Here is a 14,686-nt window from a genome sequence, read left to right on the forward strand (position 1 = left end):
GATATGTCACTAGACATTCTTCCTATTGTTCAGGCTGATTTGGCCTCTTTAATTGAACGGAATTGATGTGGCCTCTTCTACTACAGCGCTATATATAATGTATAAAGCAACATATTTGCATGTCAAGACTCATTACTTTGATTTGTGAAAATTCACATGATTAAGAAAGTGAAAACGAATCGGTCCCTCAATCAACTCTTCTTCTTTTTAAGAAGAAATGTCAATGAACACAGCTTTTTACAAGGTCTTGTGCTTTAGCTTCTATTCAAACTGTTTTTAGAACATGAAAATTGTACAACTGTGAACTTCTAGTTCAACTTGATTATTTTCTATATGTTTTAATTTTATATAACGACAGAGTAAGCCAACAAATTAACAACAGCTTAAATATCCCAACTAGTTTTGATTGGTCATGTTGAAGCTGAAGTCCCATAATTTCCTTGCCAATTCTGCATCTTGCGAGAGAGCGCTTGCTTCTGCTTTATTACTATCTGCGAAATATTCACCATTTATTCCTTTAACTTGTGGATGCAATGCCACATAGCATTGAGTTGCGGCTCCCTGCAGCAACCATATGCAAATGAATTCAATTAGCAACCATACTGCAAGGGGCATCTGAATTCAAGTGAAGCTGCTTAAGTGGATTTTGATATGAGTTGCAGGTACACTCACAGTAGTAGCACATATGAATTATATACCATGATACATACCTGTTGAACATTTTTCAGCATAAATTTACCAAGCGCATGAGTAAGAACTGCAACGAGCGAATACAATAAAATTATCATGGTGAAAAAGATTAATCAAATACATCATGAAGAGGGTTGTTTCCTGGTGATACGGTGGATAACTTAGATGTCATCCTTATAATTAATAACCAAAAAGAGCCCACAAAGTTCCACAACTAGATGTGTGACACAAGCATATTAATACAGATTTTGTGCAGGTACAAAGTAGAATACCTGAAACCTGATTCTAGAAGAGTATAGGACTACCAGGAATTCACTTAGTGTTGATATGAAATTACATATCTAGACATATAATTAAATATAAGTCAAATGGCTCAGAAGTTTACCATTCATGAAACTGTGGTAACGCAGAAGATTTGTAGCAATCATTCCTGGATGAAGGGAATTAGCAGTTATGTCTACCCCTTCTTCCTGTTTAAAAGAGGAAAAAAAACCAACAATTGCAAATTATATTCCGCCTCACATGACAATATGACTAGCATGGAATTATGAACTGAAAGACTGGTTAAAAGAACTTTAAATGACTGTTATTACCATTCCTGCCCTGAAGGAAAATAAATTGACCTTAATTCAACCAGCAGCTATCAGCAAAGAGGAACTCAAGTGGCTCCAGAATTTATTTCGGATGCTACCCAAAATAATAATAATTTATAGTTTTCCACTAAATCAAGTCCCAGTCACACACCATAGAAAGTTATTACTTATCATCTATGTGGACCTATTAAAATCATTTTATTAAATGGATTGTTTTAGTTATTTTAGTTATGCCTAGGTGATATTTATCAAAAAAAAGTTATGCCTAGGTGATTCATGCATACTGAAGATTCTATGCCAGGCCAGAGTCACAAAGTACAACACTCTTATCACTTATAGACTAAGCTAACAATTCACTGTTTCTACTAATAAAGACATAACATCATACTACAAACTTTTTATTAAATAAAATAGTTTTATTCAAAAATAGAGAGAATTCAAATATATAACATTGTGCTATACAAAGGATGTTTTCAATTGACTTACTAATAATCTTAAATGAAGTGACCAATCAATTAAGTCAAAAAGAAAGTATAAAAGACTGCATAAGAGAGAAGTTTAGTGTTAGCTGCTGGGTAAGAATATTTTCAACACTTAATCTTGTTTACCTCTACTGCTATACTTTTGAAAGTGTAATCATTGATCATGATGCAAACAAATGAAAATTTTAATCTTCAGTATTATTAAATCTTCAGATGATTTCTTGTGCACCACTTATGCATCACCTCACCTGGAAGCAGACATGTCTTTAAAGAAAATAATTCAGTTTACTCCCAACCATCTATAGTGACATATCTACAGTCATTGGAAGCAATCTATTTTTTTTTTGACAATAAACATGAACAGTGTGTGGCTTGCATAAGCATTTCGTTGTCAGCTAAACCAGGGATTGAACAAATTTTGTGCAAGCCTAGACTATTTTATAGTTGATGGCTTTTAAGCACCGAGTACCTTCAAGCGCCTTGCAAGCTCATTAGCATGCAAAATGTTGGCGAGCTTTGATTGTCCATATGCACTTATACTGTTGTATCTGTTAATTATAAAGTAAAATATAAGCTATTTATGAGCACCTCAATCCCTAAAACATAAATTAGTAGGAGACAAGAGTCATCAAATTATCCAGTAAAACTTTTACCCTGATTCATCATTGATCTTATCAAAACGAATCCCTTCACGATACGCATATTTATGAGCCATCGATGATAAATTAACAATTCTTCCCTCCTTGTTGCTGTCACGAGCCGTTTTTTTCATGGTCTCCAATAGATGGTTTGTCAGAAGAAAATGACCTGAGAAATGGTATTGAAACCTCAAGCACTCCATTCCACTCGTATGAAGGGTAAATAGAAAGTATACCTTCCAGAAAATCTTTCTACAAAGATGCAGTTGAGAGTGCATATTTTAAGTTTTACAACAATTTTTTCTTTATTTACAAAAGACAAGTGTTGAATCCTATTGATAATTTAAAGGAATAACCCAACTAATAGAAATAGCTTTTTGGATCTTAGGACAAGCTAGCTTTATTTCTGATTTGAAAATTAAACCGAAAATAATAAATGAAGAAGGGAAAATTCTGTGACTAAAATTTCCCCCTTGTTCTGAAATTGTCAACCCTACTCGCTATGAAACAGATTATTGCCCGCTTAAAGACAGATCAATGGAACTTATGAGTAACATACCTATATGGTTGGTTGCAAACTGCAGTTCTATGTTGTCCTGGGAAAGCTTGAATGGAGTTGCCATCACCCCTGCATTGTTACTTTCAAACAAACAATAGACAATTATATCACTCCTTACCAATGAGCTATTTAATCTAAACACAGGACTCAAACATGATTTTTTCTTTTCAAATCTTATAGGGAGCAGGGATTTCCATTTTAGCAAGTAAAATGAAAGACCACAACAAAGAGGGAATAAGCAAAACAACTATGATAAAAAAAAATTTATGCAAGCATGCAGCACACACGATTGCATGGTTACAATAGCTCCAGCTTAGTGTGCTTACATGAGGAGATTCAGTGGAAGACCTGAAGCATTATAATCTGATGCAAATTTCCTTACGGATCCCATTGAGGTAAGATCTAACTCCATGACATCAATTTTAGCATTGGGGTTTTCCTTCAGTATTTGTTCTTTGACATTCTTACCAGCATCAGTGTTCCTTACAGCCATAATAACATGGACACCACGCAACGAAAGAACACGTGTTGTCTCTGCACCAAGACCACTTGATGCTCCTGAATTCAAATCAATGTGTGAACTGAAATATGTTAAAATGTGCTGAATTAGAATAAAGGCAAATCAAAGAACACCCAGATCATGAAAAATTAAAAAGAAAAAGACCTGTGACAATAGCAGTAAGACCAGTTCCATCAATTCCTTTGGTCACTTCCTCAGCTGTGGAAGAGGCTGAGAACCCAGATGGCCCTTTCCAGCTAAAAATCCACATCTTTTGCTTTGCCAAAAACAAACAGACAAACTCACAAACTCCCCCCCTCTCTCTCTGTAGTCCACACTACTCATATAGTCATGACCAGGTCCAGCATCATTCGGGTTGTAAAATACTAATAACAGGTTTTTCTCAACAAAAAAAAAAAACTAATAACAGGATTCCTACTTCGATTTCATTACTAAAATATCTTCGCACACCCCATCATTTTATGTACTAAAATATTTTCATACAATCGCGTATGATCATTATTTTGTGTATTAAAATATCCTTACACAACCGCTTGTGATGAGGTTAGTACTACAATAAAGAAAATGGTTTTACTAATTTCGGATTGGGTTTACTTTCGGCCTAACAAGGTCCATAATCATAAGTGGGCTGACTATAGGATGTAGTGCTAGGATGACCCACCTGCATTATATTCCACTATCTTCACATTGTTGGATATGGGTGATGATGTGATATTAATTCAACGGCTAGGATGGGTCCTGTGGTATTTTTTAGCTAAAACGTCATGTTCAAGATCAAGCCCCCTCAAATTGCTAAAAGATCTTTAAGAACCTTGGTCAACCCCAAAGCCCAAGTCCACGCCCATACTATATTCAATTGCATATTCTTCCCTTATATTCAGTTTTTAATTCCTCAACTACTAAAATTATAATTGTCTTCTTTTTTTCTAAAATATTTTTTCCAATGGAAGGGAAAAAGAAACCGAGAAGTCGAAGTTAAAAGATTGAGTTGTCTATAATTTTAAATTTTTTTTTTTATGATTACTTTTTGTCCCTCAAACCAACCAAGGCACTAATTAATTTTAGTATTGACAGAATTTGATCTCAAAATTTTCGTTTAACGACAAGAGAATTTACCTTCTTGTTTTTTTTTTTTTTTTTTAAACTTAAAAATTTTCCAATTTTTGAGGATTTATCAATTGAATTAACTTCAACTTTATTTTTATCTATACTATATATAAAAGGATTCTCCTTTTGGAATTAGACTTTTATATGGTTTAAAAAGACCCTTAAACCTTACGTTAAGTAAGAAAAAAACTTAGAGACAACCTGGTAAAAATATATCTCTAATTTCACTTAAAATACTTGCAAAATAGGATACTCTACTGCTAATCTATGTTTTTAAAATAAACTTATCCAAAATTTTGATTAAAAAAAGAAAAAACTTCTCCGTCCACTTTGAAAAAAGCCTCATTGTAGTTGTTGATATGTTGATATATTTTGATAGAGCATATTTTCATATTTTGGGCCTGGTGTCCAATTTTGGCAATGGGTTTTGAGTTAGACATCTCTGGCCCAAAATAAAAACAAAATAACCTTTTTTTGTTTTTGGTGCTAAAGATAACGGTTCAGTTGTTGTCAGTGATTTTTATTAAAACTCTTATTTAAACAGGCATCTTTGCACCAAAGTTTCAAAAAGAAGAGAGGCTAAAGTCGATTATGAATTTGAAATCATTGGTGCTATTTATTCGTTGGAATAGAGGAAGAAACTATTATTGAGGTAAGAAGTTTCAATCAGTGAATGGCCCACAACTTAGTGATTAATGAATTAATTCTTATTCATAATATTTATTAAAAAAAGTAATTCTTTTTTATAATATTATTTGTCTTTTTTTTTCTTACGGTAATTTAGTCTTCGTGAGCCAACCTCTATATACCGTGGCTATTGAAAAAAAAAAAAACCTTTTTTTTTTTTTATCAGAGCTCTTCAAACCAACCAAAAATTGGACGTTTTTATAGTTTATAAATTCAGTATACATATACTATTTTTAGATTTCATGCTAAATGATAAATTTTGAAGGTAAAAGTAATGACAGGTAATGATATTCTTTTATAATTGTTGATATGGTACGTATATCATGATTGGAATAATATCACTTTTAACTGGATATATTATTAACACTATTTTTATTATGTACCAATTACTACTAGGCATCTCAACAATTAAATGTTGTATCTCAACATATGGTAAAAAGGGGAAAAAAAATGTCCACAAATAGGGGTGGGGTGGGAGCTGGGATGATATTCTAGGTTTGCAAAGAGAACCTCCAACATCTCTAGATTTTTGTCAAAATCTTTTTTTTTTTTTTTTTGTGGGCGTAAATCATACTCCCCTCTCTTGAGATTTGAAATAACAACACTTTACTCCAAACTTTTAGAAAAATCACACATCCCTTTCTTGAGATTTTAGAAAATCAATAGATTTTAGTCATTCTATTAATAATAGTAAAAGAATATCTCAAATTTAAAAAGATTTTCTTGACCAAACCCTAACCACGGTTTGGTGACAAAGGAACAATAACAAAAAAAAAAAAAAAAAAATCACTAATGATGGTTAGGGATTAGTCAAGGAAATATTTTTAAATTTTGGAATATTTTGTTACTTTTTCTATTATCATTTTAGCCTTTAAAAACTTTTTTTTGGGGGGGGGGGGGGGGATTGGGGTTAAGACTTAAGGATCTTTCTTGTGTAGTGTAGCTTAATTTTCAAGAAGAAGAAAACTAAATAAAGAATATATGCATTATGAAATTGACTAGCAAGCATGATCATTAAAGTCTTTTTCTTGGTAATCTTATTCATATATATTAAAGGAACTCACCCACTATCCTATGTGGGGGATGGAGATGCCCTTTGCATCAAAACGAATCTCTTTGATCATTCCATGCCTTATTCATTATATTGGTCATCACCTGAGTGGGCACTCGGCAAGGTGTCCCTTTCGATGAGGGAGTATGGCACACCTTTCACTTACAACATTTCAGCGAAGGCAAAAAATTTAATTACTCAAAAAAATCCTTTGAAAACTCCTGAGTATTCTGTCAAAGTATTAACAAGAAGACAATAAATCCGAAATCTCATGAATCACATGAAATTTCAGACTCATTCAAATTTTGTTTACTTTATCTGGACTGTTTCCAAAATATATATACTTCCCTTCAAAAAAAAAAAAAAAAAGGTTTCAATCCTTGCAACTTACAAAGTATTCTCATTCTTTTTTGCTTAAAATAAAATGGTCCAGATATGGGGGGAGAGATTTTAATTCAAGTATTGGGTAACCAATCTGTACCCATAAGATGCAGGAGTCCCTTCTATGATAGGACAAAGCCCTTTTGACCACCTTGTTTCTTGGTTAATCCAAAAACTTTGCTTGCTTTTCATGTTCTAAGACTAACAGAATATTCCGGAGGATGCTACAGTAAGTGCTCTAATAGATGCAAAAGAAAATAAATGGGTTTAAGAAGAAATTATGCCCATGAAGAGCTGATTTGATTTCAAGTATCTTGCTGAGTTATAAGAAGGCCTCTGATGTAGTTCCTCTTGTATTTCGTGGTATTTCCTTCTTAGTCAGTTTCATTATAAAATTTGACTGGATTTTCAAAAAATAAAATGAGAAAGAACAAAACATAATGTATATTACAGCAACCAAAGTAGCAAATTATGTAATGTTGCATAAACATTAAAGAATTCTTCACAAACTTTTTTTTTTTGAGAAACAATTCTTCGCAAACTTAATACAGCATAATTTACACACAATTAATACATTAACACCAAATGCACATTAAGGGGAGAGAGAAAAATGCACATCAAAGAAAAGAGTAGAAGAAAATAAAAATAAAAAGAGATGGTGTGAGGAGAAGCTTCAAAGTGGGAAGAAACTTAATCCCTGGCCTTGAAAGGAATAGCTCTGATAACTATCTGGTGGTACACAGCAGCTAGAGCAGCACCAATGAAGGGTCCAACCCAGAAGATCCACTGTTTTAATCAAAGGGAGATATATTGTTAATCTTAACCTCTTGTCAAAGAGTCAATAAGATGATGGGTTATATATGATTTATATATTAAGGCTTACCTGGTCATCCCATGCATGGTCTTTGTTGAAGATAATGGCAGCTCCAAGACTTCTGGCAGGGTTAATACCAGTTCCTGTAATGGGGATAGTAGCCAAGTGAACCAAGAACACAGCAAACCCAATGGGAAGTGGAGCCAAAATCTGCAAAAATGATAATACACTAGGTTAGAACATTGTGTTTTATGCATAAATTACTTATCCAGTCAATTGATTTCTACTTTCACATTTTTAACATTGCGCTTTTCATATATCTTAGCTTACTATCAAGTCAATTGATGTTTGTCACAACATGTAATTTGTAGGGGAAGTAAATGGGGTCATAACATTGCACTTCAAGTAGGAAAAAAAGAGACTTGATTTAATCATTTGAACATCGTAACTGGTAAGACTTAATTACTTCTTTGTTTTCTTTTAAAAAATAAAAGTAATATATGAATTCATGAGATAAAACACAATCTGACTGAACATTTGCATACTGGATTGTATTAGTGAAATGCCAATCTTTTTTCCCGACTGATGTGGCAAAAATTAGGTACTACCAAAGCTAGGAAAATAACATAGTGTCAAGATTGCTCTAAAATTCATGCCACATCAGCATGAACAAGAATTCGAACACATCGTTGGCCTTGTGACACGTCAATTTTCCTGTAACTTTTTTTTCCCAATAAGATAGTATATTTTAATAGGAAAAGATTGAGTTTTGTTGTAAAATTGTTGTAAATTTTGTTCTGGTTAAATGCTCAAACCAAGCTGATTTTGTATACAATAGATACTGATTGGGACACATCAACGAATCCATCAAAATCTACTACCATGAATCATTTTGATATAAGGTAGATGTCTTTTTTTTTTTGGTTTCCCATAATGTTTCCTCAAAACTTTCAATTAAAGATTAATCACTGTTCGTGACGTACGGGCCCATAGCGGGATAAATCGCTGATCCAAAGAGTTTTTTCAAAGTGTAGTGCTCGGACTTGAACTAGGGAGCTCCTAGTCAAACTCAAGTCAAACTCAAGTCAGCCACTTTGAGACCGAGTGCCCAACCACTCGGCCAACCCCACTAGATTGTACAAGGTAGATGTTGTTTATTTGCGGGTAACACCCGCAAAGTAATCCATGGTAGATATGGTAGATAATGGTTAATGGATTAAGATGGTCACTTGTAGTTGACAATTGATGCCAATAATTTTCTAGTCTAAAGTGGGAGGGAACCAGAGGATAAGAGCAAGAGAAACCCCAAGGAATCCATGACAATTTGTGTTACGCTACCTTTGTATGTGGTGGTGGGTCACACCAGGATCTTTCTCCATGGAATAGATTCAATAGATATGAAGTAGATCCTAATTAAGATACATTTATTAAATTTTATAAATATGAAGTGCCACTTATTTTACAGATACTAACTACAGATACTAACTACCAAGAGGTGTGGTCTAGTGGTCTTGGGTGATACACAAGATGCATTGAGTGTGTGGTTCAAAGTTTGAGTCCGAATATAGACTCACTTGAGTTTCCTCCCTCAACAACTCGAGGTTCACTAGTATCTCTCGTGAGGTTGGGAAGCTATGGTTCACTATGGTCCCTACATTCAGCAGAATCCCGAATCTAACAGGTAGGGTGCTACTACGATCATGCCCTGATAGGATTGACCATCGGTAAGCCCCCCCCCCCCCTCCCCCCCTTTTTGTTAATAAAAAAAACTACTTTACACATACTCAAAAAATAACTAAAATTGTAACTTCAAATAACGATTTCAGTTGCTTTTTTTAGGATTTGTATAAAACAGTGTTGGGCAACAAGTTTAACTTTTTATTTCCTATTTAAATTTTACAAATATACACTTGGTCACGGCACCCAAAAAGCACCCCCACAACTCCCTCTCCCTCTCTCTTACACGGAGGACACACAAATCAATGGCACATGCAAGAACTTAACAGTATAAATCTAACCATAAAAAGCATAAAAATAAATAAATTATAAAGAAAATACCCTACACCTACCGGTACCAACCAGCTTTGCAAATTTATAACAGTCGATTTTACTTTGTAAAAAAAAAAGAAAAAAAAAACACTTCTTTTGTTTTGGAAAACAAACCAACAAGTAAAGGAATCAACTTTCTCCAAGAGTTCCAAATATAACCTGGCGGAAACCCCACTTTTAAGATAAATACAAAGGAACCATAGACCAAAATTTGCAAGCAAAAAACCAAGAGGAAAACAATAAAAAAAAAAAAACATTACTTTGTAAAAACGGCTAGTAAAGTAATAAATAGCACAAAGAGGAGACCAAAAGAACTAGCAAAGCAGTCAAGCTAATTAGTCCATGCAAAATCAACTCAGAAAATCACTTGCAAGGGCCATGAAAAATAATCCCATGGAGAAATTATTTATATATATATAAAAAAAATAGTAAAGTGAAAATTAAGAAAGAAAGAAAGAATGAGAGAAATAATAATACATACAGGGACGTGAGAGTCTCTGGCGTTTCTCTTGGCATCAGTAGCAGAGAAGACAGTGTAGACAAGGACAAAAGTGCCAACAATCTCAGCACCAAGGCCATCACCCTTGGTGTAGCCATGGTTCACAACGTTGGCTCCACCACCATTGCTCTCATAAAAGGTTGGTCCAAAACCCTTCACAACCCCAGCTCCACAGATAGCTCCAAGGCACTGCATGATTATGTAAAACACTGCTCTTGTAAGGGATAGCTTCCTTGCCAAAAGGAGCCCAAAGGTCACAGCTGGGTTTATGTGTCCACCTATTGTAAACAATATATACACATATATTTGATCAGTACACAAAGGTATAAAAAAGAGAGCAAGAATAACAAAAAAAGGAAGTTTTTATTTTTATTTTTAAAGAAAGTTAGCTAACCTGAGATACCAGCAGTGCAGTAAACAAGTGCAAAGATCATACCACCAAAGGCCCAAGCAATTCCTTGGATACCCACAGTTGCACACTTGTTTGTGGACTTGTTATAACCCATCACAGTTAAGATGGTGATGTAGAGGAACAGAAAGGTGGCTATGAACTCAGCAATCCCAGCCCTGTAGAAGGACCATGAGGAAAGCTCCCCTGGCTCAAACAAAGGAGCTGGGGGTGGCTCTTTGTAGTCCTTGTCTGTCTGAGCCGATGTGCCCAAGGGTTGCCTCTCTGAGTACTTGTTTGCTCCAACCTTAACATCTTCTTCCTTGCCCTCCATAGTTCACTCTCTCGCTCTCTCTGTTTCTCTTAGCTCAAAAAGATGATATTTTTTTTCTCTCAGAACACACTCAAGTAAAGGCAGTCAAGTAGAGGAAATTTAGAAGGTCAGGTGGTTTTATAGATGGGAAGTCTATTATTTGGCTGAAAGCAAAAATGGGTTGTCTTTTTTTTACTTTAAAAATAAATAAATTCTAGGTAATCAGTTATAATTATTGTGCTTTTTTTTAAAGGGTTTTTTTATATTTAATCTTATCAAGTTATCATGATTAAGGATGGTATATTACTATATTTTAGGGTTCTGGAAAGAGTAGAGGGATGTTGACAAGTTCTGGTTGGTGCCTTGGTTTTGTTCTTATCCTCTACAGAGTCAGAGTGTCATATATACTTTTTATTATTATCATAATTTTTGTTTATGATGGGTTTTTGAATATTTTTGGTCCACTAGATTAGCTGTTCTGGGCCACCTGATTCATGTACCTAATCTTAATGTGAAATTTTTTGTGGAAACTGAACGTGCCATGATCACATGTGGTCTAGCTCAGTGAATTTCAGTTTTCAGCACTTTCTGACTGTAAAGTGCACTAAGATGATGTAAGGTCGGATAATAGGCAAAGGGGGGGGGGGGGGGGGGGATTAAAAAAAGAGAGAGATAACCTAGCAAAATATTTCCTCGAAAATAAAAAACCTAACAAAATAATAATAATAGGATCTGATTAATGTATTGTATTGTTGTATACTCTAAGAATTAATCACTTTTTTTTTTAAGTTCCTTAAAATAGTTTAGTAATTTAAACCTAACCAAAGGGCATATATTAGTAAACCCATAATAATAAAAGAGAGATAAGGGCCCTTCGAAAAAAAGTATAAAAATTTATGAAAAGGGTAATAAACTAGGTTTATTTTTTCATAATTGTTATTGCTTCGGCCCTCAATCTCAGACTTGTAGTTCAGCCCCTACCAATAGGAAGCCTTGCAATAGTAAATATATGCTTGCCCTCCTATCCAAATTATATAGAGTTTGGGAAGCTTATCTAACTCTTTGTTAAAAATTTGATATTAAAAGTGTGTTAAAGTATATTTATACTTCGAAAAGTAAGGTTTAATTAAACAGTGGCAGCTCCAAGATTTTTTTTTCTAAAGAGGTTAATAAGAAGATAAATCTTGAGTAGAAGATGAATTTTGTGCTTTACATGGTTTTATAATAAATTTGTCCATAGTACTAAGAAGATAATAAAAGATAAATTATAAGTTCGTTTGATATATTGTTTCTTCATATAATGAACATAATAATTATAATTGCTAAGATAAAATCTTGAAAATAATCTACTATTTCTAAATACAACATCACTACGCATCCTTGGAGTGATGGTCACTTCATAAGTACAAGTTTTTATGGGGTGAGAGAGCAAGGGCTGTGGCTCAAGGCTTTAGAAGGGAGTTTCACACATATGCACTTAGATTAAAATAGAGTTAGATTTCTATCTCAAATTTAAAAAAAAAAATACGATAAACATATAAATTATTGTTGTTAAATGAACTTCAGTTATTATTACTTAGAATATTTCTAACAATTAGTTTATGTCCTATTGGTCTTTATAATTCTATTAATAAATTTTTTGTTGTCCTATTAATATTTGTTTTTGTCTTTACTTAATCACTCCTCTGTCCCACCTCCTTGGCCGCTAGTAGTGTTGCTATGTTCTTTGTGATCCGTCTGTGTCTACCCGAAACTTTGATACTTAGTTGGCGTGTCCCCTTCTTACCGTCGTTGGCGCCACCATAGTCGTAAAGTGAATTCCCAGAACCGAACATTAAGGCCTGTGAAACTAGAGAGAGCGTGAGGGCATGAGAGGTATAGGGTTGGTTATGGTATGTGTTACGAAATGCAACGATTGTGAGAAAAACATAATAATTGAGTGTTATAACTCCTCTATTAGCTCCATGACTACTTGTCCTCCTAATATTGTGAATGAAGAAGATCACAATGTAGAAGAAAGTGAGTACCCTGATTTCCAGAAATGGAATATCCCCAAGGTCAGTACCAAGGCTGTCTACAAGACTACTTGGGCTGAAAACATTGCTTTTTCCCAATATAGAGTTAGAACTGTTGAACAAACATTTTCTATCTCTAAAACCCATGAAAAATGTTGTTTGTTTTCTAGAAAAGATATAAATGATTTTATTGCTTAAAAGCTTAGTTATTTGCATATTGGTCTTGTTCAAGTTACTGTTAAACCATTAACTAGAAAATGTATTAATGCTTTTGTTCTCATGTGCTTAAGAGATGCTAGATTTAAAAAGTTTAATGATAGCATTCTTGGTATGATTATTGCTTCTTTGAATGATGGTTCTGTTTATTTTGATTGTTATCCTGATATTGCTCTTTCTTTGGATGATCCTAATATTGTTAAAGCTGTTGGGTTCTAAGACTTTAGGATTAAATGTATTAGAACTTCATTTTGTAATATTGGCAAACTATGATCAAAACGTTTAGTTTTGCTTTTATACTTGCTCAAAGTATGTTTGTGTGTAAAGTTGGAATCAAGTGCACTGCAGGATTTATTGTGTAAATCTGTCTGGCTCGATCGATCGAAAATTAGACTCGATCGATCGAAACTCGTGCAGATTGTTTTTCTGCAGAATTTTTCCAACTCAGCCTAAGCCCAGTTTGACGTGTAGGGTTTTATGTTTTGCCCTAGGTATAAAAGGGAAAAATCCTAGCCACGTTTTAAAGATTGTTGCAGTTGTGTTTATGCTAAGTATGTGAATCTCTTGTGAGATCTAGAGGTGTTTGACTTCACATATACTTAGGGTTATTAAGAATCAAGATTATGTCAAGAACTTGATGATCATTCAGTTGCTGCATTAAGAGCTTAAAGATACATAAGCGAGAGTGTTTGTACTTGCTGTGAATCCAAGAAATAAGTAGTTCATGGACTCGGAGCTGTCACATGGTCGTGGAAGTAAGTTTCCTATTCGAGGTAGCTATATGATGTTAGTGGTCTAAGTCGCTATTGTGTAAATTTCAATTCTTTCATAGTGGATTTGTTTTACCTTGAGGATAGCTAGGTTAAATCCTCCACAGGTTTTTTACCGGTTTGGTTTTCCTGGGTTATCATATCGTTGTGTTCTTTATTTTCCGCACTTTACAATTATATGATATATTTGTGTTAACCTAGATCTGTTTAATTTGACTAAGTAATCACTTGGCTAATTAACTAGGTTAATCTGGTTGTGTTTTAAGGGGTCTAAAAACGAACAAGTGGTATCAGAGTAGATTAGCTCTTGTGTTTGGATCCTTTGATCTAAGAGTTGATTCTTGACCCCTGTTATCATGGAACACGATCACTCTCTTATGATCCCACCTCATTTTGATGGGAATAATTATGCTTATTGGAAAGTAAAGATGAAAACATTCCTGAAATTTATTGATGAGAGAGTCTGGAACTCCGTTGAATACGGATGAGAGAAGCCCACTGCTCCAGTGAGTGAGTGGCAAATATCTCAGAAAGAAGCAGCTGCATTTAATAGCAAAGCTATGAATGCTATTTATAATGCTGTTTCTATGGAGGAATTCAAGAGAATCTCTAATGTTGAGGTTGCTCACACTGCATGGAATATTCTCCAAACTGTGCATGAAGGCACAAAGGCAGTTGAGATCAATAAGTTGCAGCAGTTGACAACTAGATTTGAAAGCATTAGGATGTCTGATGATGAAACTTTTGATGAATTCTATGCTAAGCTTAATGATATTGTTAATTTTGATTATAATTTGGGCGAAATCTATGATCAACCTAAAATTGTTAGGAAGATACTTAGATCTTTAACTGAAGATTTTAGACTCAAAGTAACTGTCATCACTGAAAGCAAGGATGTGGACTCCATCTCTGTT

At 34.1% G+C, this 14,686-nt stretch overlaps 2 protein-coding genes across 2 annotated transcripts; both read right to left on the bottom strand.

The window, feature by feature from the left end:
• Positions 1 to 141: 141 nt before the first annotated feature.
• LOC142613715 (short-chain dehydrogenase TIC 32, chloroplastic-like) lies at positions 142 to 3,926 on the bottom strand. The gene is made up of 8 exons (XM_075786183.1): positions 3,627 to 3,926; positions 3,289 to 3,520; positions 2,963 to 3,042; positions 2,419 to 2,572; positions 2,235 to 2,313; positions 1,076 to 1,160; positions 711 to 757; positions 142 to 561 (listed from the first exon to the last, which is right to left on the bottom strand). Exons 1-8 carry the CDS (start codon positions 3,730 to 3,732, stop codon positions 397 to 399), a joined length of 948 nt encoding a protein of 315 aa, XP_075642298.1. The 5' UTR covers positions 3,733 to 3,926; the 3' UTR covers positions 142 to 396.
• A 3,244-nt stretch (positions 3,927 to 7,170) lies between these two features.
• LOC142613833 (aquaporin PIP1-3) lies at positions 7,171 to 11,131 on the bottom strand. Its single transcript, XM_075786344.1, has 4 exons — positions 10,465 to 11,131; positions 10,053 to 10,348; positions 7,592 to 7,732; positions 7,171 to 7,494 (listed from the first exon to the last, which is right to left on the bottom strand). The coding sequence occupies exons 1-4, from the start codon at positions 10,790 to 10,792 to the stop codon at positions 7,399 to 7,401; spliced, it is 861 nt and encodes a 286-aa protein (XP_075642459.1). The 5' UTR covers positions 10,793 to 11,131; the 3' UTR covers positions 7,171 to 7,398.
• Between the last annotated feature and the right edge of the window lie 3,555 nt (positions 11,132 to 14,686).

The sequence above is a fragment of the Castanea sativa genome, chromosome 10 (assembly GCF_040712315.1).
Source record: "Castanea sativa cultivar Marrone di Chiusa Pesio chromosome 10, ASM4071231v1".
Lineage (NCBI taxonomy): Eukaryota > Viridiplantae > Streptophyta > Magnoliopsida > Fagales > Fagaceae > Castanea > Castanea sativa.